At 30.5% G+C, this 26,084-nt stretch overlaps 1 protein-coding gene across 1 annotated transcript in view; it reads left to right on the top strand.

Annotated features, from left to right (window-relative positions):
* The window catches only part of LOC107446607 (cell adhesion molecule 3), a 131,597-nt gene that overhangs the window by 79,903 nt on the left and 25,610 nt on the right, over positions 1-26,084 (top strand). Inside the window, exon 3 of the mRNA XM_016061299.5 lies at positions 16,669-16,889. Coding sequence (XP_015916785.2) covers positions 16,669-16,889 — 221 coding nt within the window. The remainder of the gene's footprint in view (positions 1-16,668; positions 16,890-26,084) is intronic.

The raw sequence follows: 26,084 nt of genomic DNA, 5'->3' as shown, positions 1-26,084 counted from the left end.
TCTTATAACTGAAATATGCTCGAATTTAATTTTAAATCTGTTAAATTTAATTGGGAAAGTGTTAAATCTGTATAAAATAAGTAAATAAATTCATAACTAATTAAGGTACTTATTGTTCTTTCTCAACCATTTTGGAAAGGGAAATTTATTAATGCTCTTCTGCAAAATAAATTTGAGATGCGATCTTATTTTCCCTGGGGGTAATATGTAAGACATATTAGCATAATTTTTAATTTAGTTATTTTAAAAAATCCCATTACTTTGATAAAAAATAAAATTCGTTTTATTTAGTCAAAAAAGTAACGTTGGTTATCTAACAAAAAAGTCCATACAAATAATGCAATAAAATAAATTATTTCAGTTAATTAATTACCGTTGAGTTTAATTAAGGCACATCTCGAGAAACAACTTTGCTTCAAGCAGTCACAAAATGTTCACTATTAAATAGTTTCGTAGTATTGCACGTGAAAAATGACTCCAACTTATGTCCAATTCTAAATTAAAAAAAGAACTAATTGTTGACAATACCTTCTACCAGGGCTGTTCTAGACCACGTTTTCGTGTTTTCACTTGCATATTTGACAAGAAAAAATAAAAGTAATAAAAGACTTTCAAATATTTTGTTAATTTTAGCTAATTAAAGTACAAAATATACTATGCATTTTTTTTTAAATCTTCATTTTTATTGTTATTTTACTATTTTTAATATGTTGGAACATTGTATAACCTCTGTTTGAGGCTACTTTTGTTTATTCGCTTATTTTACTAGAAATTAAATACAATTCACTTGTTAAGCTATTTTAACCTTTGCACAAGAATCTGCTACTTTAACATTTACATATTTAAACATGAAAAAAAGATAATAAGATTCGAAAAATATGAAAGCTACTTTATTTTATTCACCAATTTTAAACTTTTTATTCTGACTGGTAATCAGACATTTGAAACATAGAAGTTTTCTCATTTCATTAGCTCGGAAGGATTGATTTTTTTTCTTAATGTCAGCCCACTTGTCTATAAGAACATCCTAGTTGTCGTGCTCGATTTTGTAAGTAATGTTTACGAAAATTTCAAAATATACCATCAAAAAGAAATGAATTAATAAAAAATAATGAAAAATGTTTATCGTACATTGGTATCAGTTTACTCAAAGTAATGTTTTGACATTTACCTTATTTTTATCCAAAAACAAGATTCACCCACTGTAGAATCTTTAGAGAATAGGGGGCTCATGAAATCAAATTCATACGAAAACTCCAATATTGCCAATAGCAATGTTTTATACTATCCAAAACTTATAAAATACCCTCAAAGAGGATTAAAACTCTTTTTAAACTTAAAAAAATACCCATATGTTTCTTTTATTGTACAAAAATTCGCAACTTCTTTTCGTTCAGTACCAAAGTAAGTTTTGCAAAAAACACAGTAATATCTTATATTTTTATTAAAGTCATACATAAAGTCATTATTAAGTTAATTAATATTTCTAAGTTAAGGTTTATTTAAAAATTAACCTTTTTTTTCAAAGTCCATTTATTTTTTATTCAACAAAAATTGAAAAACGGTTTTAAATTTGTTAGACAAGTTAACCTCAAAATGCAGCAGAATTTTTTTAAATATGTTTTAGTTAATAATAATATTTTTCCAAAAATTTGTTAAATTTTAAATTTAGTATATAAATTTATTTATACACATTGTTCTTATGCAAAATTTTACTACAATAAGACCAAATAACCTTCATCTATCAAAAGGTACCTTAAGATTGAATCAAGTTTAGCATGTCTTATATACTAGTGAACTGATGTTTAATAATCGTAGTTGCAGTTAGGCCACAATGCTCCCCCGCCAGAATTTTATTAAGGATGGAATTCGATGAATGGATACCACTAGTTGCTGTATTTACGAAAGACCGGGAAAGTTGGATTAAGGTCACCGGGTTCTGAGCTTTAGCCATGAGAGCTATATTAAGTTCAAGGTTGTGTGTGTTGTCACTCCTGTGTTGCCATTAGCAGTCGAGTGTGTGCAGAAACCAGTTGAGTGTAAATGAGACTGAGAAGCAACAGCGTGAGGAGGACGATGACGAAAGTCACAATTAGCAAGTCAACTATTCAATGTTCACCATCCATCGAAGTACGTGCGATCATATCACGTCCGCAAGTCACCAATATGGGGAAAGTAAAATTGACAATGCCAAACTACATCTACCGTTCTTTGATTTAATACCAAACTTATTTTTATTTAATTATGAAGTAAATAAGTTGCGATTATCTAAAAAAAACACATCCCTTTAATGCATTCTTATCTCGGCTTTGTTGGCAAAATTTTGGCTCTCTTTTGACAAATTTTTTAATGACTTTCTGACTTAATTTTAGCTGTATCACACACACACACCAAAAACTCTGTAATTTTTTCTGTCGCGGTTTGATAACGCGTTTTGCAAAATAACAATAACATATGGTTTAATATTAAGAGATAAAATTTGATAAATGTGTTAAATTTTTGTAATTTTTTCATAATATCTTAGAGAATGACATAGAAATCGTTTATTCGGTTAAATTAACTTTTTAGATATATATTTTTTTCTTAGTGTGTGGTAGAAAGAATTTTAATTTTAAAAACCAGAATATCCAGTAAGTCACTACCTTATGCACCAAAAAGTACGATATGATAAAAGAGCCGTATAATTTGGTTTTATTAACCAGAATTATGGTTTTTTGTCATTACTATTCAGTAAAATCATTGCTATGCAGTAATATCAATACTATACAGTAATGTCATTACTATACAGTACGGTAATTTTACCAGAATGTTCTTCTCCGTATGTAGTCGTTGGCTTGCTGACGTAAATTTTATTTTAAAAAAAGTCTAAACATGTTAAATCGCATGCTTAATGTCTTAATGGGAGATTACTTGACTGAATAATAGAATAAATTTAGTTTAATGACGTCTTTAGCCAGAACTCTGTACAAAACAGTAACGCATTCACTTAATTTATGATTAAATAAAAAAAATTCAGTATTATATCAAAATTCAGTGCTTTTTATTTCGATTTTATATTCTCTTTTTTGTTAGGATACATTTTTATAACGCTGAACAATAAAAAAAGGCATTATTCAACAATAAAAAGAGCATTAATTGCTGAGACAAGCTTATTTAACGCTATTCCTTCCTGTAAAGTTCATCTTTATGAAAATGCTTTGCGTAAACAAATAGCTTCATTAAACAAGTACCTATCAGACATGATATTGGTTATCAATATCTAACATTAATGAAGTTGCCTAAGTGATTTACGGTCCCGGTATGTTTTTTCTTCAATATAAAGTATTTGTTAACATGGTGTCTGTGACTTTGCGCGTAAATTTATATTTTATCCTTTTATCTATTGAAATACATTTTACATTAAAAAAACTGTCTATACAACATTTTTTCCTAGAAATAAAACATTAATTTTAAACGGCCTACGTTAAATTCCTTTTTTAACCATCTGTCGAATAATAAATGCTTAAAGTTCGAAGCTTTTTTTAAAGAATAATCATGATAACAATAACACGAAAACAAATTATATATGAAATGAGAGCACGTGAACGGCGTAATATTTATTTTTTGAATATTGTTAGAATAAGTTTCAGAAAAAAGTGATCGTCTTAAGTAAATCTTCAGTTACAACCAAAAGAATCAGTATTGTTCTAATTTCAATTCTTATTTCTTTTATGGTTAAGTCCCGTTTTATTTTTAAACTTTTTGCATGTCACAAACTAAGTTTAATGTTTTCTTTTATTTTAAATGGAAACAAAGAAATGTTTGAACATAAGTACATAATACTTGTTGTTCAAATGTCTACGATAAAACTTTTTGGAAATATTTACCATGTATTTAATATCACTGGAAAAAATTTGAATCTCTTAAATAAAAATCAACATATTTACATAAATAGAACGACAAATTTTGAATAATTTAAAATAAGATTTGTTAAAGAAATCGCAATGCAACCCAAATCCTTCGTTTGGTATCCTATGGTATCTAGCGTAATATTACTTAGATAGAGAGGTAAAAAATGTTTCATATTTTGAACCAAGTAATGCATGTTTTTAATCATTTGTTGTTATATTTAACCATAAATTTTCAAATTGAAGGCTTGTCTTATTTTTAAAGATATTTTCAAGCAATCTTTAATAGAATGTACAGGGAACGCATTTTTATGAATTCGGTTTAGTTTTAATTTGCTTCTCACCCAGACCACCTTTATTGGTGAATATGATTATCAACCTATTCTAAACCGTTTACATGATCTTTTAAACTATGAAATTCTTTGCTTTCAGTATAATATTTCTATTTATAATTTTTATCTCCAATGAGAATTTATTTGAAAATATTTCCGCAATCCAACAGGCTTTTGTGTGTTCATACCTACCTTCTTCGGTAGCGAATTGTTAGATTTCAATGTAATTTTTGTTTTATCGTTTCATCATTATTAATTTGAGAATATTAATAACACTCAATTTTAACAAAGATGCGGAAAAAATACATGAAGAACTGTCTTTGTGGGAACACCTTGAATTCATCTGTTTGTTTGAAATAATGGAAGTTCTGGTTTCATTGAACCAATAATTTTTATTCGAACTAATAAATTTTTATATTTAGATTTTTAGATTTAAATTTTACTTGCATTTTTCAGAAAAAAAGTTAAGAAAAAACTGTTAATTTACAACACGTACGTTTAGTCGCATTGAGTGAATTACTTATTTTATAAACTTAAAAAAAGTTTAAAACTCAACTTATGAGATTCGTGCAAATTCATGCAATTTCGAATTCTCGGGTTGCAATATCATCATTTTGTTTTAAATTCATTACCAACCATAAGAACAAATGTATTAGGTAATAAACTACTCAATTAATAAATAAAAAATTTTATCGCTGATTTTATTCGAATGTTAGATAAAATAAGAGAAAGTTGTAGGAAATTAATTATTAACTATGTCAACATTCATCTATCAAAAGGTACCTCATGATAGAATCAAGTTAACATGTCTTATATACAATTGGTATTGGTATTTAATAATATTGGTAATACGTGAATTGGTATTTAATATTTATAGTGGTAGATAAGCCACATTACTCCCCTTCCAGAATTTTATCTGGGATAGAATTCGATGAACGGATACCACTAGTTGATTCATGCTCTTTATTTACACTCATGTCCATAAATTAAGGATAATGAAGTTCAGGCACAGAAAGAGACGGAAGCCAAACAAATTTGACTTATTTGTAAAGTCTATGTATTAAACAAAAGGTAAAGAGCAAAAAAGATGCTATATGTTTGACATAATTATTAAAATTTGCGATTTTTACTCCCTGGAGCAAATTTCAAAAGAGAACCTATTTACAAAAAACGGTATAACATGGTTATTATGATGGTTAATACAGAGTATGTCTCCCGGACGATGCAATACAGGCCGTACAACGCCTAGGCATGCTGAGTATCAAATTATCAATCTGATCTTGGGGAATATTACACCACTCATCAAGCAATGCCCTCCGAAAGTCCGGTAGACAGGTGGGAGGGGGTTGACGGGCTGCAATTCGTCGGCCAAGCATATCCCACTCATGCTCTATTGGATTCAAGTCCGGTGAGTATGCTGGCCACTCCATACGGGTGATATCCTCCGATTGAAGGCATTCTTTTACAATGTTTGCACGGTAAGGACGGGCGTTGTCGTCCATAAACAGAAATTCAGCAACCATGGCGCCCCGAAACAAACACACCAGAATGGCATCCCTATAGATGTGGCCTGTCATCGTTACACTCTGAATATGCAGGTCAGTTCTGGAACCAAGAATAATTCCTCCCCAAACGAGCCATCCTGCAACACCGTAACGGTGTCGTTCAATGGTGTTGTCTTGGTGGTAACGGGTACCTGGCACTCTCCATATGAATGTCCGGCGAGAATCAGACTGCAAACTAAACCTGGGCTCGTCGGAAAACATCACACAAGTCCACAATGCATCACATCGGTGTACACAATGCATGGTCTTTACTCCAGGCTAATCGCAGGCGACAGTGAGTTGCGATAAGTGGAACACATCTGACCGACCTACGAGCATATAGACCAATGTGCCCTAAGCGTCTGTACACGGTCTGCCTTGAAACTGTCGTACTGGTAGCTGAAGAGAGCTGGCGAGAAAGGTCTGATGCTGTGCTCCGCCTGTTTCTTTTGGCAGTAACTGCCAAATACCGGTCTTCATTCGGCGTTGTAACTCGTGAGCGACCTGTGCTGTAACGTCTACTCACATTACCATCATCTTGGAATCGTTGCCAAAGTCTGGAGATGACACTCTGGGTGACTCCAACTTTTTCGGATACTTCCAGCTGGGTACGTCCACATTCCAGTCGTCCGATGATTCTACCATGTAAAAAAATCATCCAAATGCTTCCTTTGTGCCATAACTACGCGGTTATTGCACTGAAAGGTTTTTAAAGCGCTTTCGAACACTTTTACTTCTTTGCCACCATTCCTTATATACCCCTCTCTTACACTCTCTTCATTGTGACGTACTACCAGCGTCATCTAGTGGTTTCCTGTAATTTGCATATTCTTCTTCAGGATGTGTGTGATAATTCTACAAGTGAAATTTTGTGGTGAAATTACAGGTGAAATTTTATTTCCGTGTGATTCTGAGTTTTCTTTTTCTTTTTTTTTGTAGCATTTCGCTCAGTAATTTTTTTTCCGCATTCTTTTTTTCTGTATTGTTTATTACCGGGAGACTGTTTTTACTTCACCGGATCTTTTTTTTTCCTATTTGGGCAGTTTATATTAAGCAAATCAACTGTTTAATGTGGACCATCCGTCATGTTAGCGAGTTCGTATCACGTCCGGGTCACCAATGTAGGGAATTAATTGTTAACCATGTCAACCTTCATCTACCAAAAGGTACCTCATGATAGAATCAAGTTAATATGTCTTATGCAACTTTTTATTAAAAAATTTAAAAGACAACAAAAAGAAAAATAACTTTTGCAGAAGAACTTAAAAGACAAAAAGTGGCTTTTAATTCAAAAACCGCTTAAAGAATAATAAATTGTTAACTACGTTTAAAGAATAATAAATTGAAATCAGATGTTAAAATGCATTTTTAATCTTTAGCATTCTTAGTGCGATAAATGTTTTAAAATAAAAAATAAATATTTACACTGAAGGCTGAATAAAAAAAATAATGCGCTCAAAGAAACTCACAGATATAATAAAATCTTAAAATAAACTTAGCTTTAAGCAAAACATAGAACACGACAGGAATAAGTAAAATATCGAGATGAAATGATGAATATTTAAATTGCATTGAAAATTCTTTGTTGTAAGAAGTTACAAAAATCGGAAAAATATATTAATATTTAGTAGCGTTGTTTTAAAGCAATAATATTTTAAATGTATATCTGTAGAAACTTTTTCTATAGTTATAATCGAATTTAAGAACTAACGCAATACATAATGTAATAAAGTATAGTATTCATGAAATAAATTTAGAATAAAAAAGACTTTTTAGCGACTGAATATTATTTGGTTATGCCACTATATCAAACATCTGATTTCTTATAAAAAAATTTTAAATTGAATTAGTGAAATTTCACCCGTAACATTATATTATATTGTATAATAAAAGTATGAATAGCACTGGGGGAAAATGTTTTGTTACATTTGTACAAATACTTGATCTTCCCTATTTTGACAGTGGGAATTTTAAATCTGAAATTTATTTTCTTCTTATTTAAAACTACAGATTTTTATTTTAATAACATTTTTAGTTTATTTTTTGTTGAAATATAAAAGTTTAAAAGCGTTTTGCGACAAACTTTTAGGGGAATTATGGAACATCATCAGGATTAAAACTGCATTGGAAGCCATGCTCATAATGCCGCTAGGGGGCGCTTCCCTATTATGACCTGCTCAAAAGCACGCGAAGAAAGAGTTCATAATAGGGAAACGCCCCTAGTGTCGTAGCAGGACATTTGCGGACATGAGTTCCTATGCAATCCTAATCCTGATGATGCGCCTTAACTTCCTGTCGCAACCTTTTGCGCAGCCCCCTGCTATATATAACGTTTTTAAGCTTGTACATTTTTATTTTTAAAAAAATGAACGAATTAAAAAATGAAATTAAAAATGGACTAATTAAAAATTGAAGCTTGCAGAGCGAAACCGATTTCAGATTTGAAATCAGTGATGAGAAAATATGTTAAAAAACTCTCATGCAAAAAAAAAGAAATGCTCTCCTTTGATTTTTATAAAATGAGTCATGCTCATTTATTTTTTAAACCATTTGTAAAATTCTCAATATTTTAACATTTTAACTTTATTCTCAATTACCAGGAAGAAAATAGCAGAATGACCAAGGCAAGAAAAGTCCCATGGTTTCTCACCCAGGAACAATGTTTTCATGGGGCACATTAGGACCCATAATCCTCATAGAACAATCCCTGACGTCTGTAAGCTATTTGAACATAGCTGCAGACCATGTTCACCCATTCATGGCAACAGTTTTTCCTGCGGGGGATGGTGTTTACCAACAGGATAATGCACCGTGTCATAAGGGTCGAATCGTCGAGGAGCATTCCAGTGACTTTCAAGCTATGTCTTGGCCCCCAAATTCACCTGACCTTAATCCAATAGAGCATTTGTGGAAAACCAAACTTGGAAAACCAAATTCGTGCTGCCATGCTACCCCCTCGCTATGTGAGGGAATAGCAGAACCGGTTGGTGAGCGCTTGGTACCAGATACCTCAGACTACCTATCAGCACCTTGTGGAATCAATGCCGCGGCGGTGCTAGCAGTTTTGAGGGCTAAAGGTGGTCCTACATGTTATTAGCAGGGTGGTCATAATGTAATGGCTCTTCGGTGTATACAAGTGGACCAAATTAGTATCATAGAGAATTACCACTTTTTGGAGAGCTGGGGTAATAAGTTCGATCCTCATTAACGGAACAACCGGCGTGTATACGCAGCAAGGCTCGTATTAAATCAGACATGAATAAGAGCTCTCTCATTGGTTGTGGTGTGGAAGCTTGAGGAGAGAGGTTGCAGCTCAGGCGCTGTCCACGTCACCTGACCAGGGTCAAAATTACGTGTCATTATTACCCTGACCGTTAAAAGATACAGCTTTAAAAATGCGGTTTTGTGTTTGGTCGTTGTTGGATAATGCGATGTTTTGCATAATAGAATATTGTTATTTACTATATAAGATAAATATCACTTAGCAGACATAAATTTTACAAGCAATGTGTAATTACTAACGATGGCAATTCAGCTAGTGTTCATTAAATATATGATTTTACTTAATACAATCAGTTTATTAATTTATGTGTGTAAATTGACTAAACTATGAAAATTTCGTATTTTTTTGCTAATATTTGCATTCGAAAATAAAAAAATAAAAAACGATGAACTACAACTGGAAATGGAATTTTATCAGTTGTATTGCTACAAAAAGGATTGAAGCTTAATCGTTTGTAGCATTACAACAATAAGAAACTAATAGGTTGTTCCGTGTATTGGTTTAGATTGTACTAACTTTGCTGATTAAACAGTTTCGCTAAAAATTTACCAAATCACAGAGTGGCCACTTTGCGTCTCTTTCCTTAATTAGCATACAAATGATATGATCAATCAACGTGGCAAAGACAAATGTCACTTCATAATTAAATAGCCGTGAATTGTCAAAGTTTATAATTTGTTTCTAAATTCTAACTTTTATTTTGAAACTAAGATTTCCACAATAATTGAAGAGCTCGGTGGAAGAGTGAGCTGACAATTTATTAAATTTGAGTAGGTTAGTATGGAAGTGTAACACAAAAACTCACTTTTTTTCAACTAAAAGCTCAGTTTTTTTACGTTTTTATCAATTTTTTCACAGAAATAAATTAAAATAATAAAGCATTTGTGAAGAAATGTACTCTATGGAAAATATCAACTAAGATATCGTTTTTTTTTGTCGAAGAAGTTTTCTTTCGCTATTCATAGAATATTCTTTACTCTACCATTTTAAGATATTGAAATTTGAAAGTTTTTTTTCATTTAGACGTGTAAAAAGAATTATCTATTATGTAAGTAGATGTAAAGTAGAAGTATTGTGTAAGTTGTATGTATTGTAGTAATTATGTATAGGGGGAAACGCGTTTTAGTGACGTTTTATTAGTACAAAATTACTTTTTTATTTTATTTTACAAGCGTCGTTGAACAGTCGACCTAATTTTTTGAGTTTACGACTACCAATATTCAACTCAGTAGCCCAGTAATATCGAACGCAATCCAGAAGACAAGGTAACTCCTGGATTAATATTGGGAGAAATTTGCCTTCGTGGAAAACATTTTGATGGAACTAACCCGCATTCCTTTTGCATGGAGAGGAAAACCACGCAAACCGCCTCCGGTTAGCCTGAAGGCTAGGAGACTCTAACCCTTTACCTGTCTACCACTAAGGATATTTTACGTCATTGCTAAGTCGCTGCGAGCTGAGTGCAGAATTCGTATCAACCAGCCGCAACTGCATTTCGAAAATGGTTCACCACATCGGAAGGCGAACGCTCTATCCCCTGAGCCACCATGGCTCCAGTTCAAAATTGTGATGATATCAAGGTTACTTACAAAATTTTCTTTAAAATAATGTTATTCGTATATTGTTATTCGTATATTGTATAATGTTATTCGTATAATGTTATTCGTATAATTATAGTTGTAAAAACTGTTGTTTTCTAATGAGCGGAGAAAATAATTATGGTAAAATTACCGTATAATATGGTAATGACATTTCTGCTAAAAAAAATTCATGCCTCTGGTAATAAAACCAGATTATGAGGTTTTTTTAAGCCATTCGCTTGGTAGTTTTTCTAATCATATGAATTCTGGTTTTGAAAATTATAGTTCTTATTATATTTAGCAAAGCAATAGTATTACTTTGTTAAAAAATACAAAACTGAAAAGTAAATTAAATTGAATAAATGTTTTTATGGCATACTCCAATGTATCATTATTAAATTACCAAATTGTAACCACATTTAACAAAATTTATCACATATTATAGCATTATATTTTATAGTTAATTTAACCAAAATCATTACCAAAGAGCTTCATAAAAAATTAGCGATATTTTTGATTTTTCCATAAGATTAGAAACACAGTAATTTTGACCATATTCTGTTAGTTTTGATCATACTTTTTCTTCACAGTGTAAATTTGTTACAGTTGTAGTTATAATTTTTGTCATGGTTTCTTAAGAAATGATTCTGAAAATAATAGAATTTTAAAATTATGATAATAAAAGTCATTAACTTTTTGTAACAATGCCTGCCCTATGGCATGAAACGTTCTTATTTCATGAGAATATTTTGTCATTTATTTTCAATAAAATAATTTCATATCCATGAAAAAAGATAGATATCTTTATCTAAGTCTTCTTTAAGAACATCTTTGTGCTAAGAAAATATTTGATATTTCTTAGAACCTTGAATAAAATTGTTCAACTGCCATAAAAATAGCTTATACAATAAAAAAAGGCTTCTTTTTCAGAAAAAATCTTTTGTAATATGGCTAACAGTAAATATAACTCCAAGAAAGATTTTCTCAACTTCATATCTTTTGAAAAATTCTAAGAAAAACTTGGTGTAAATTCAAAATTCAATTTACTTGCGGCAAGTTTATTTGAAAATTGCTTTGTGTCGCTAAAATCCTTTACGATTCAATAAACTTAAATTTAAATTTGTTTTTAAAATTATCTCTGATGTCTTTTTATCTAGCTAAGATATTGAGTTTTAATCGTACTTTAGGACTAAAATTGTGATAGTTCGTGCAAGTTTCTTAATTCTTAAAGTACATGTTTCAAAAACTCGAAAGCACAATTCAATGCTTAATTATTCGTTGGTAAATATTTTTCATCATTAAAAATCTGCTACCTTTTACAGTGAACTTATAAGAAATTTAAATTTGCTTTTAAAATTATCTCTTTTTTCTTGTATGATCCTAAGATGCTATGTTTTATCTTACATTAAAATAAATTTGCAATAGTTTATACAAGTTTCCTATATCGTAAAGAATACAAATTTTAATAACTTGATCATGCATTTTAATACTTCATTACTCTTTGGAGTCTATTTTGTGTTACGAAAATCCATTGCAATTTTTAGTTTACAAAGAAGTTTAAGTTTATAAGGTAAGTTTATAAGTAAGTTTATAAAGAACATTTGCTTAAATCATCTCTTAACTCTTCATGTCGATCTGGAATATTGAGTTTTAATCTTGATATTAAACAAAAATTCTGTTAATGCATGTAAATTTCCAAAATTTTGAAAACTTGATTCTCAGTCAATGCTTCATTCCATTTGTAACTCAATAAAAACGTACAATACTTCTAAAATTTTGGTTCAACTTGTTTTAATTTTAACCGAGTTTTTTTTTTTTTTTTTCAAATCTTTAACTAGTTATTTTTACTTTCATCTTGTTTCAAGCGAGCTATATCCAAGACATAGCTCTTGAGCCAAACATTTACGTCATTCACATCTCTCACTCTAAAATGTTTGTACTCTAAAAATAGTTTCAAATTCAGTTTTTTTAATTATCACTTTAGGCTACATGGTTGATAATTTCTTTATTGTTAAAGTATATTTTGTTTCATTAATGGTTGTGAAATAATTAGTGGTCTTTTTTATTATATAATTTCAAACTTTATTAAACGTTTAATAAGTTATATTGCTATTGAGGATTTAGTATCGATTGACGTGACATAAATATATTATATTGATTACTTATTCTCGAAGCTAATTTGGTGCATCAACATTTAAACACATTTAATTTAAACTTATCCAAAAGCGATTTGCTGATATAAATTAAATTAGAAGCCTAAATTTAAAGCTTGGCAACAGCAATTTTGATCGCATGCGCTGTGGCCATGATTATAGAAAATAAAAGAACTGTCTGTTGGCCGCCATTCGTCCAAACATTGTCACTTTGCTGTCACTACTCATAATTTAAGCATTCTAATATTAACTGTTTCTCACGTTGAGCGAAATGTTAATTAAAAACTGTGATTTTATTTCGAAAGTACTTTATCAAGTACTATATTTTCTCATAATTCGAATGATCCGATAAATATAATATTTGTGATGACAATATGGGCACTACATATTTCTTAGCAAAATAATCTCTTCAATTTCAATTTTTTTTAGTCATTCTTAATCCTGTTATAATTAAATTAAATCAATTATAATTTTCATCACATTTCATAAAAAGCAAGCATAAATATATTTATTCGTTTCGTAACAAACAATGTAATAGCTATTTTTTAATTTAATATAAGTGTGCAACTCATTAATTCAGTGCCACGACTAAATCGAATATCAAATCTACTTTTAACGTAAGTTTTTTTTCCTTAAGCTACTTTATCTCTGTAACCACAAAATTTTAGTTACAGGTTTATATTAACGGTCCATTTGCTGATTAATCTGTTGCCAGGATATTTAAAATTTAATGTTAATTAAGCAGGTTGGCTTAATTTTTGGCTTTATTATCTGACAATAACTCGCCAAAATTTATCTAATAATAACCAGCCAAATTCTTTCCTCGTGGTCCTAAGTGTCCGTTAGCAACTATTCACTACTGGTAATTTGAATTTCTTGGTGTTAGGACAGGAGGTTTTTAGATGATCGATGATCCCTCATTCTGCCTGACCGTTAGTGACACAAAATTGTTACAAAAAAAATGGATCTGTCTTCTTCTCAAAATAGAGATGACTTATTGTTGATTTAATATGTTTTTGCATTTCTTAATGAGACTATATTTGTTTTGTTAACTTTAAAAATGCTGCGTTATAAAAGCGAGAGGATTTTCTTTAAAGTATCACTGCAGTATAACTCATTCAACAGAACGATAACGTACAATAGAAATTTTGACTTTTACCAATTCTACAACGATAATATTCTTTTTCCTTCAATCTAACTTGTTATTATTTTAAAATTGAACTTGGTCATTGAAATTCCAGTATCATACAAAAATTCCACACATTTGAGAATGAAAGCAAGAGAAATTATTCAACACTAACAAAGAATACTTATTTTGCAGATATTTTGTTAAAGCATTCTTTAACTCGCCATTTCCAAAGCGATAGTCAATTTCCATTACGTGTTTGCAGAAATAAGGAATATAATGATGATTCATTCTCTGAGCTTTTTCATTCTGTTAACAACCGGAATGTCTTCGGCCTAATGATCACTTTAACCATTTATCTACATATCACAGAACCCCATTTGTATTTACTATCAATGCTTTATAAATTTAAGAACCAGTTTAAACCACATAAAAATCGTGTTAATTTTATTTAAGTGCTAACATTATTTTTATGAAATGTTTAATGTTTAGAATTAAGCAATAATTTTTTTATAATTTTTTTTTTGTTAAGGTAGCGATAGACCTTTAAGAACTAATTGTTTTTTTTAAGAACATTTTTTTTAATTTTTTTTTTGTAGTCAACATACGAAAGATAGCTTATACATTATGTTTTGTAAAGAAATATTGATAATATGTAAATTCATTAATACCCTTTTTAATTGCGTGTAATTAAAATCGCTTCTGTTATGTTTTTTTTAATAATTTTGTTTTGTCAAAATATTACTCAAGACAAATGTTCATAAAAAAATTTAGCACAAACTTATATAAATAAAATTATGAATCCTGAAACTGTTTCTAACAACATTTGTTATAGAAATTATGTATGACCAATGATTTAAATGAAATTACTTAAAGCACATTGCAGTGAAAGGCACTGTGAACATTTAAATCAGCCCGAGAAAGGTTTAAATTAATTAATTTGTAAAGTTCTAAATTTTGAAATGTTATTTTTCTAAAGCTATTTATTTGGGTTTATAATAAGTATGTTTTTATGAAAAGTACTAGATAATCGTATAATAGACGCAGTATTCTCTAGGTATTGTCATTTCAATAAAATAACTTTACATTTCCATCTCAAAGATTTCCTTTATAAGAATTCAAAGCAGCCTGACAAAATAAATTCAATGCGGTCAAAGGAAACAAAATTCCTAGTGACATATTTCAGAACTTAGAGCAAAATCAGCACATTTTAGATGTTCTCAGCAAGTGACTGTTTCGAATATATATCCACATAATATTCTTTTATACGAATTTTATTATTTATATGAATTTTATTATTTACGTGTATAAAATAATTTTTGACAAATAATTTAGAGCTGGAGTATGACGTTAACTAAGGGGCGCGATGAATGTTTGACGTGAGTATGATGTGTAAATCGAATCATAAAAGCAGATTAAAGAAATAGTTTACAATTATTATAGAGTTTGTAGGTATTATAGAAGATAAATGAATAAGATGTGGCACATTAATCGTATTTAAAAGCAATATATAGGATTTTCCGTCAAGAGTTGCCAAAACTCCTAATTTGATTGATGTTTTAACATCAGAAACTTTATGTAATTTAACATAAATTGATGAATTCCCGTTCTTCATGTGATGTAAAATAAATATAAAACGATTAATAAATCAGTGATAATTAACACTACGCAATCATGCACTAAGCTGAAAGCCTTACCCCATACTGGAAGGAATTTCTAGGAAAAAATGGGCAAATAACAATTTATTCAATTGTTATTTAATTAACAGTTATTTCCCCATATTCAAACAAAGCAATGAAATAACCATAACTAATATTGCACCCAAACTTTTAACTGTGAGAAATACCGTTTATTAACCAATTTCATTTAATACGGTTGGAAAACCGAAATTTTATAGCACAAACTATGCCCACCTAAAAATAATAATACTTAGTTCCTTGCAGCTAGTTACATTTTATAGCCGAGCGAGCAAGTTTGTCAATATCATGATCCACAGAATGGGGGTTCGAACCTCAGCGTCGACACCACAATATTTCCTCAATTCCTTTCAACACATAACGATTTTATAATGTCCTGTAACTCCCTAATTTGTAACCCTGGACTATTTAAATACGATACTCTCATTCACGCATAGATGGCAGCACCATAAAGAGGCTTATCACAAAGAAGTCTAGTATTTCCCATCTCTTACGATAGGTAACTTTATATTCCTTGGGTAAAACAACCAGATAAACTAATTGAAATACATTCCATGGTTTATTTGAAAACACACAACTTAATCACAACCTAACTCTAATGCTCCTTATCTACCGAAAAATGAACGCCTTATTTTAAACCAATGAGCAAAATTCATTTTTCAAACGTTCCTTTTGAATCGACTAATTGAAAGTTTTGAATGATTTTTTAGATCAGGGCCTAAAATTCCTCCTGCATTCGTTAAACGAATTTCAGGAACTTAGCACAGATGATACTAAGGAATAAAATGGAAGTATGAAAGAGAGACGCACATAAACTCTTCCTTTAGTTGTAATTGATTAACACAAGGTTGCACTGATAATGTAAACACTTCATTTGCTTCATTAGGTATAAAGGCAGAAAAATCGATAATATCTTACAATTATTATTGATTTAAATAGCAGTCTTACAATTATTATTAATTTAAATATATTACCAGTCAGTCTTAACTCTCATTTTAAAAAAAGGAAACTCTAATTCGTAGCTTAAGTTTGTAATTTATTTTTCTTCCCAATTTCTTTTTTGCAGTACTACCTTTAAGCAGCGTGCTGTGCTTGAAGATTAGTAGCTTCGAAGTACCGGATCTACTGGTCCCAGGTGATTCTGCCTACCTAACTTGTCTTTACGATTTAGGAGGAGAAAAGCTCTATTCCGTAAAGTGGTACAAAAACGATCAAGAATTTTACAGGTTCTTCCCTTCCCTCAACCCACAATATATGGCATTTGAAGCTCCAGGAATTTATGTAGATGTAAGTTCTTCTTATTTTCCTTTTTTTCTTTATTTTTAATGTTTTAACTATAGCTGCATATTAACACCATATAGGACAGCATAAAAATAATATTAAAAGTTGATAAATTAACGCATCTTAGCAATCTCTTTTAAAACATTTAAGTTTTTCTCTCAGCAACGAAATATATCTCAGAATTCTCAGCAAATATATTTTAGAGTGCTCTTTCAGAGCAATTTCAAACATTCTCTTCGTTGTGAAGTAATTATTTGATTTGAAGATTTGCTTTAGAATATTGAAAGGAAATTTTAGGAGTTCCAAATAAAGATTCAAAATTTTACATCCATTAACATTTGAAATAAATAGCACTGCTAAATTCCTTTGATAGCACGAGTTTCGGCAAAAATAATATTTTTCACACTATCTTTGGGTTATTTGTACGTAAAATGTCCAATTGATAGTCTGATTCAATTCAAGAACGTTCCTAAAAAACTGTTTACCATTTAATTCTGAGTTTTGCATTCGCCTAAATGCTGCGGAGAAACATTAACTTTAACTGAAAATTAAAGAACAATTAGAGCTTTAAGAAATCAATGTTATCCTTATGCTACTTGTGAATAAAATGTCGAATTTATAGTTCACTAAGTCCCTTCAGGAACACTTCAATTTGTCTACAAGACAATTTTTCAGTTTAACTCTGATTTGTTGCTTTTTCAGAACTATGAAAGAGGAAGATAAATTTGAAAGACAAAGTAAATTTAAGAAAACCTGTAAAACAATCTTCTATTTGTTATTCTTGTTACATGTTATTCTAGTATAAAGTGTCAAATTCATAGTTCTATAATTCCATTCAGGAACGCTTCAACATGACTTTAGGGACTGTTTTTCAGATAAATTGTGATTTTTTTTTCCGAACTGCGATAGAGGAAGATATAGTTTTATGTCCGACTATCAATTACAAACAGTAGTAATTTCAAACAATTGCTATCCATCTGCAGCTAAAATATTTGCACAAAATAGAACTTATTTAGTATAATTTCAGTTTAAAATTTATAAAATGATAGTTTTATTCATGCTTTTTCTATTTTTGATTCTAAATAAATAGAGACTAAGATGCGAAAAACGTTATTTTAACGTTTTGGCAAGATATAATTATGCATTGATACGCTGATTGAAAGATTTCTAAATTTCTTAATTCGACTTCTAGTAATTTTTTTAAAAAATATATATAATACTTATTTTGTGACTTCTCATATTTATCTTACAAAAAATATATTCCTAAAAATTAAAATTTACCTCGAATTCAAACATTTTATTCTGTAAACTGAATTAGAAGTTTCCAAATATAATTTACATTTCTTATTTATTTTTTGAAAATAAAAACTTTTCTCTCAGTTAAAAACATTGCTCAAAAAATGTTAAATTCACTGCATAAAAAGATACGAAAATAAAATGATACAGTTTTAAATTTCACGCAGGTGTGAATTCAAACAAAAAATGATTGTTCAGTGGCATATATCGAGTTTCAAAAAAAAAAAAAAAACTAAAACAAACAACCCCCTTGAGAAATAGTTCTTGCATGCGAAACATACCACGTATTTTAAGCATTTATTCAATTTTTTTTTTACTTTTTTACTTCTCTTAAAGTCTCTAGAGAACGTGTTTAACGAATACTACTCTTCGAAATAAGGATAAAAATAATAGTAAAATTTCGTGGTTGTTTCATATTAAACTCAGTATTGCTTGTTAGAGTTTTTTTATACTCTGCTTTCATTTTTAAAAAATTTTAAACATTTTGAACAATTAAATTTGTCAGTTCCAAAAATAGTGATCTATTTTCTATTTTTCAAAAAAAAAAGTCTGGAGGAATAAATTTCTAAATATAATTAAGATATTTCGTTCTTTTAACAGTTTCACACTGAATGTTAATATATTCTTATAAGTTATTGTTATAAGTTATCCTTTCTGTTTCAGATTATTTTTGAAGTAACATAATACTGCTCATATATTAACTTACTTTTTCTTTGAGGGCTTGTGCTTAGTTGTTAATAAACAAGTTATTATTTTTTTTTTCAAAATACGGTTTTGAAACTTGTTAGTGGCACAAACAGATGGTCTTTTTTTATTTTAGTTTGTGCATTTATTTTATTTTTTGTGTAATAACTTGGTAAGTCTATGTTTATTTAGGAAAAAGCATTGGAAAAATTTTCACCTTCGAAAATAGTATTTGCTTTTTCAAGGAAAAAATCTAAAGGAAACTAAAATTTAAGCCTTTAGGTACTACTTTGATCTTTAATGGGAGACACGACACGTTCTCTGATTACTACCACTCCCCATTGGCGGCAATCATGAAATGTTCTCTGGGTACTACTACAGCCCATTGGTCACTTCTATAAAAAAGTTCTCGGGGTACTATCGTTGGACGTAAGTAGCATCTATGACACGTTCTCTGAGTACTACAGCCCTCTCAGAGGGTGAGGTAAACTCTGGGAGTCACGCCCCCAGTGTACCGAGTATAATGTGAGAAGAAGTCTAGCTTCTCCGATACGAAGCAGGGGCCAGCAAGGTCCCTCTGTAAGACAAGAAAAGCGCCAAAGTTTTCTTGAGCCGACGCATGCGCACATCTTTCATCCATCATAGCGTAGACTTGTTTAACAACAAATAGTTGGTTAACAACATAGTAGACTTGTTTAACAACAAATTTTTCGCCATCTTTAAAGTGACTGCTTAAAGTGACATCTTTAAGTGACCGATATCTATTTAAATTATACACCTATGTTAAACTAATAAATTATGTTTATTTTTTAATGAATTCGTCACAAGTAAATATTTTCCTTGTTTAATAAGTAAACCTTTTTCAAAACCATATAAGTCTGTAAAGAACAAAAGCAGACGGCGTTTAAGTAACCTTTCATTAGCTGTTTACATGAGTGGGGAAAGACAAGGAGAAAGGTGTTTGTTGGGAGAGGAGAGGAATAGGGTTGCTTACGGTGTAAGGACGGAGAGAACCTCTGTAAGGAGGCAGGTTGTTTTCCTAGCAATACTTCCACACCTCGATGGAGGTAACCGTTACCTCCGGAACAGGTTTACATGGGGGCCTATGAGAGCTGGTCTTCTTAGTGATCCGTCCTCCCTTCGTTTTCCTCTCCCTTTACTCATACTTTCTCCTTTCTCTTACCATTTGTCGTGGTTGCCAAATTTACTATGGAGGACTTTTTGTCTGTGTTCGATTACCATCTCGTTGTATCGGACCCTGATGGGAAAAGAAAACCCACGTGTTCGCCATGCCGGGAGACCTGTGTCCCTGAAAAAAGAGATCTCATCAGCTGAGGGACATCTTGGCTTTAAACGGAGGATTTTTATTTTAATTTTATAATAGTCGTTTAACAGACGACCCAGATTTATGACTACCATTGTTCAACACCGTATCCTTGTAATTTTAAACCCAATCCAGAAGACAAGGGAACTTTTGAGTCAAGTATTGGGAGAAGTTTCCGTTTGTGGAGGACTTTGTTAGTGGAACTAACCCGTTTTTGCGTTACTTAGAGAGGAGAACCATAAGGAACTCCCACGATTAGCATGACGGTAAAGGGACTCTAGCCCATAAGTCATCTACCACTGAGGATATTTTTCGTCAACAGTGTGTTCGGTGCGAGCAGAGGGCAAAATTGGTATCGACTAGCTATCGCTGGGATTCCCGGGTCACCTCACTCCAATGACCCGAATTTGGGTCACGTCACAGAGAGGCGAGGGCTCTATCCCCTGAGCCTCCACAGCTTAAGCCGAAGATTGTTTTAGATTACAACAAAACAGAATGAATAGTTTAGAAATGTTTTTTAAACACGATAAATGCCTCTCCAGTCACAGATGGTTGACGCAATCCAAATTAAAAGTTTAATGTCAGTCACGCTTGAGTTTTCTATGCATGCCATAAAACATGCTTTTGCGGCTTATGTTGCCATACAGTGCTCTTGAAGAGATTTTTACTTACCACGAATGTATGACCACGGGCAGAACGTATGACCACGGGCACCGAAAGAGTTAAAAAAAAAACCTCCCAAACAAAATTCTACTTTTAAGGTAGTTAAAATCTGAGATATTAATTTCCTACTTAATGACAACTGCCTTTAAAATTCTGAAATGAAATAACTACACATTTATTAAAATGTATTACTTGGTACTAATCAAAAATCTCAAATAGTAGAAATCATTGCGTTATTTAGTTACAATGAAACTGCAAAGGTTATTTCTTAACGTCCCTACAATATTACAATAACGTATGCAATAATAATTGCATCACTCAACAATATTTATAAATTTTTAGCAATATAACCCAGAACATCGAGAAACATGATCAATATTAACAGAACTCTAAGATTCTCATCCAATTTCAGTTCAATTCACATTCCATGAGTAAAATATAAATTAAAAATAATGTATGTATTATTATAATAAATAGAAAAAACGCACGAAAAACAAACCTCGCCTTCGAAGGAATGACGCCATAATTTATAAAATAATAAAAAAGTAAAGATTGTAATTTTTGAAAAAATAGATAAACGTTTTTGAAACTGCGTAAAATAAATAATTCAATTTGTGCATCATGCTACCCTAATGCTTCATGTTAACTGTTCTGTTTAAAATATTTAGACTTTGTTCCCAAAATGTAAATTAACTTTAATTTTTGTTGCACTTAAAAAAAAGTATTATTGAGTAAGGTCTTTTGGACAGAATATACAATATTAAACTTCTGATTATTGTTTGCTAATTTATTTAAACAAATATTAAGTACAAGCCACCTTTGGTGACGAGCTTGGTCACCTATCAAAACTATCTAATACAGCATATGAATTTTAATGGAAACCAAGCCAAACGCACTGCACTACTGTATTTGAATATTCGAATTTTTCAAACCCTCCTTCAATCCTAACACCTTAATTAGTTTTAAACAATACACTAACCAAAAGTTTTTCACCTTCTAGGAGTTGCACACGCAAAAATACTATTTTCAAAATATGTCCGAGACATTGTTAAAGTTCTTTATGTTTTGAATTTTAGCAATAATTTATAATTTAACCGGCAGCCATTAAATCCCACAATTCATCGCAAGTATGAGTTCAGGACATTTCAGCATAGTAGGCAGCTGAAGTATTAAAATTATTTCCATCACCATTTCTTTTAAATATACTGTTCCATAAATATTAAACTATTGATTATTGAACTTCCTACTTCCTATTTTATTTGTTCTTCAAAAGTTATTTTCTACTTTATTATAATACAGCTTTTAAGAAGAAGAAAAAAATTGTTTTTAGTATTAATGTTGACGAAATTGCAGCAGTATTGAGAGAAATTCGGATAGCTGCGGGCTCTAAGCGAAATAACCCCTTGAGAGAAATGAGTCGTTTATTATTTTTTTAACTTATAAAGAAAAATACTAAACTAGTTACCGATGTTCACTCTGGCTATTTTAATAAAAATGAAATAAATTAAAAATATCGATAAAATAATTGCAAGAGTGTTTAGAAATTACAACCTTAAATAGCAGTAATAGTCTGAAAGCTATTAATGCATTGATTCCCCACTATTGCTAAGTAAATTAAATAAGAATAATAACTCATTTATATCGAGTTTTGTTACCTAACTGAACTAATTACTCTCATGAGTTATAAGTAAAATATCTTTTTATCTTTATTGTTTATTTCTTAGGACAGTTTTAAAGTGAAACTGATAATATCCCCAAGCAGAAAACAAATCCTACTTATAAAGTAATTTTAAACCAGAAACTTGAAGCCGTTGGTTAACAACCTCTATAAACATTAATTTATAAACAAGCATACACCTTCCTTCATTTAACGATAATTCAATAGTGTTTAAAATTTTAAGCATTTACGCCAAACTTATAACTTTGCTTGAGTTGTTAAGATTCTTAATGGTTAACAATCCCTCTTATAAATTGTTCTCATAAACAGCGCTCATGGGAGTTTGTAACTATCTAATAGCTCAACTTAGACACTGTTCAAAGAGAATGTGCAATGTCCCGAGGAATTGAATTGGAGTTCCTTCATGGCTCTGAATCCGTTTCCAATTATCAAGGTGCGAACATTCCGATCGGAGAACGGTTTTCTGCATTCAGTTGAAATAATTTAAACGGTTTAAATCGTTTTGCTTACTTGTGATAAGAAAAGTTATTTGCGAATGATAAACTGTTTGCGTTAATTAAGACATCGGAATAGTCTAGTATCGCGTGTCAGAACGCTTTAAGGTATTTCAGATAAACGTGCATGCATTTAAAGATATAAATCTTCTTTAAGGAGCCTTTCAATTTGAAGTAAATTATTTATTGGTAAAATTAAACATGAATGAGAGTTTAATTAAAAGGATTTTTGGAGTAAATTTGCTTTTATGAAATAAGCTTGCTTTAGCAGTATATTCTAAGTCGATACTTATATTTGGGTTCGGAAATTTTGACAACTTATTTGTATAAAATAATTTGTATTTGTCATTGATTTAAAATTAAACCTCTACATAAATCTATAACTACATTACCAACTGTAAGTATATGTATTTCGAGTATGAAATAAATAGAAAATTTATGTGTTAGCATGATTCGAATAATTTTGGGAGTATTTAGTTAATGAAATTAAAATTATGTAGTTTTACTTGTGCTTAGGAAGAAAATAAAAATTATCTCAGAAAATTTGCGAAAATTTAACTTTTTTATGTTAAAAATTTAGACTGAATATAATCCTATAAATAAAACCAGTAAAGCATTTATATTTTACTTTCATGACTTTTTTAACGTAAAAAAATGGAAATATTCCTCTTTCGGTATATAACTTCTCAAATCTTAATCTTTACTCTGACTTTTAATTTTTTTTAAGTGCATAACAATAAAAAATTATTTCTATGAAAATTCGTAGTTTTAAGAAAGTTTTAAAAAAACTATTTTCTCTTTAAGAAACTTTTTTTTACCATGATTATTTTACTTAAAAGGTTACATGATATTAAAGAATAAAGCAACGTAAATTAAGCACAGATAAAGTGCAGAAATGGACATACTATAGCTTTGGTATTTCAAATAAGAAACTTCTTTAGTATCTAACCACCATTGCCTAAACAAGTCATTTTGGTGCTTAGATGCTGAAGAAGATTCTCGTTTAGAGAACCAAAATTATAGTATGTCCTTTTCTGCATTTTATTTGTGCTTTATTTACGTTGTTTTACGATTTAGTCAACGTAGCACAAAGTATACCTTATTCATTTAGGTGCATGATATGTTGGGGTATATAACTGTTATCGTTAATGACCTAAATCAAAAAAATTTCGAATTTCGCAGATAAATGTCATCAATCACATAGTCACTTTGATGGATGTCCGAAATATTTGTTGCTTCCAATTTTATATTAATTTATTCGTTGATATTGTTATATTTATTTGATAATTTAATAACTAAGAGGATAGATTAGGAGAAACATCAGTGTTCGGATTATTGGTTAAATGCATACTGTGCAGTGGCACTTGACATTAAAAAAACATTGATGTAGGGCATACCGGGCAAACATATACCGGGCAGTGGCACTTAACTTTAAAAAAAAATCCTTATAGGGTATACCGGGCAAAAGTATACCGGGCAGTGATACTTAACTAGACCTAGTACATATTTCGGACATGTACCAAAGCGACTATGTGATTATTCAACATTTATCGGTGGAAGTCAACAACCACCAATTTCGGTCATTACAGTAACATAACTTTAAAAAAAACGTCATGATTGCCTCAAAAACCTGTCAAATCATGCATGCCTCTTTCATGGTACTAACATTTCTCTCAACCTAATTCTACAATTAATTAATCTCCATAAACATTTTTATATCGACTATATAAATATAAATACAAATATTTTTTGAAAAGAATATTTGTTTTAATATTACAGAACTTTACCTTATTTTCACAAGACTAATTTTAAATGTAACTATTGTTGGGGGTTTTTTTTCTATGTAAAAGCCCAGAAATCTTTTTTTCTTCTAATCCCTTTTTCATAAAAAGGTTTCTCACACGAAATAGAAATATTTCTACTTCAAGATCTTAAGTTAGCAAAAGTTTAGATCTGTAACTAATATTCACACACAATTATTGGCGATTGTTTAGGTAAGGTATAGTAACGTAAACTAATTTAACGTAACGAACTTGAAGTAACAAAAGTTTAGATCTGTAGCTAATATTCACACCACAAATATTGCCGATTGTTAACGTAACTAACGTAACTGATAACGTAAACTAATTTAACGTAACGAACTTAAAGTAACAAAAGTTTAAATCTGTAGCTAATATTCGCACCACGATCATTGCCGACTGTTTTGGTAACGTAACTTAACAATTATTTGATATCTTACTGCTTTTTTTCTTCATTTGATGAAAAGTTACTTATATCCACTGCTTAAAAAAATGATCATAAGCTCTAAAATATTCAAATCGTTTCATACTTAATATTATTTGAAAAAAAGAGGTCGTAAATTCGCACTACTATAAAGTATTAGTTCTCACATGGAACTGCTGCATCGCAGGCAACCCGAAACATCAATAACATATTTGGCTCTAGTGATAGTTCAATTTAGAATTGACTGAACAAGGGTAAGTCACAAAAACACACTTTAATACATAATATTTACTAAAAACTGTTGATGGAATTGTTAGGTGTTATATAGCAGATGTAATCTGTTATAGTTTTATGATCCTTAGCTCATCTGTCATAACAGAAATACACTGCGATAAATTCGACGAAATGATGCAAATACTTAAAGAAAAATTGCCTAGATTGGTCAGCAAATCGGCTTCGATGTTATTTGCATGACATTGCCAAACCTCACTCTGCACAAATAAGTATGGTAAAACTACAGGAATTGGAACTTCTTCATAATCCTCCACAGTCAATAGATCTTGTCTCCACTTTTTTCTAAAGTTGGATTATGTTTTAATAGGGTAACATTTATTATATTTATTTCAAAAATGCTGTCAAAGCTGTACTTCTAAGGATTCATAGTTTTCTTAGAAATAGAATAGAATGTAGAATTCAGACACTCGTACTTCTAAGACTTTCGTCCTTTAAGGTTTCATCCAAGTTGTCTGAACAATCTACCGCTTACGAGGCAAAAGTGTACTGAAAAGTAAAGTGCATACTTTGAAGAATGAAACAGTTCGTTAGATATACTTAGCCTT

This window comes from Parasteatoda tepidariorum, chromosome 8 (assembly GCF_982258835.1).
Source record: "Parasteatoda tepidariorum strain Cologne lab strain chromosome 8, Ptep-v5.0, whole genome shotgun sequence".
Taxonomy (NCBI): domain Eukaryota; kingdom Metazoa; phylum Arthropoda; class Arachnida; order Araneae; family Theridiidae; genus Parasteatoda; species Parasteatoda tepidariorum.
Note: the sequence above shows the minus strand (reverse complement) of the source record. Positions and strands in the feature narration are given on the sequence as shown.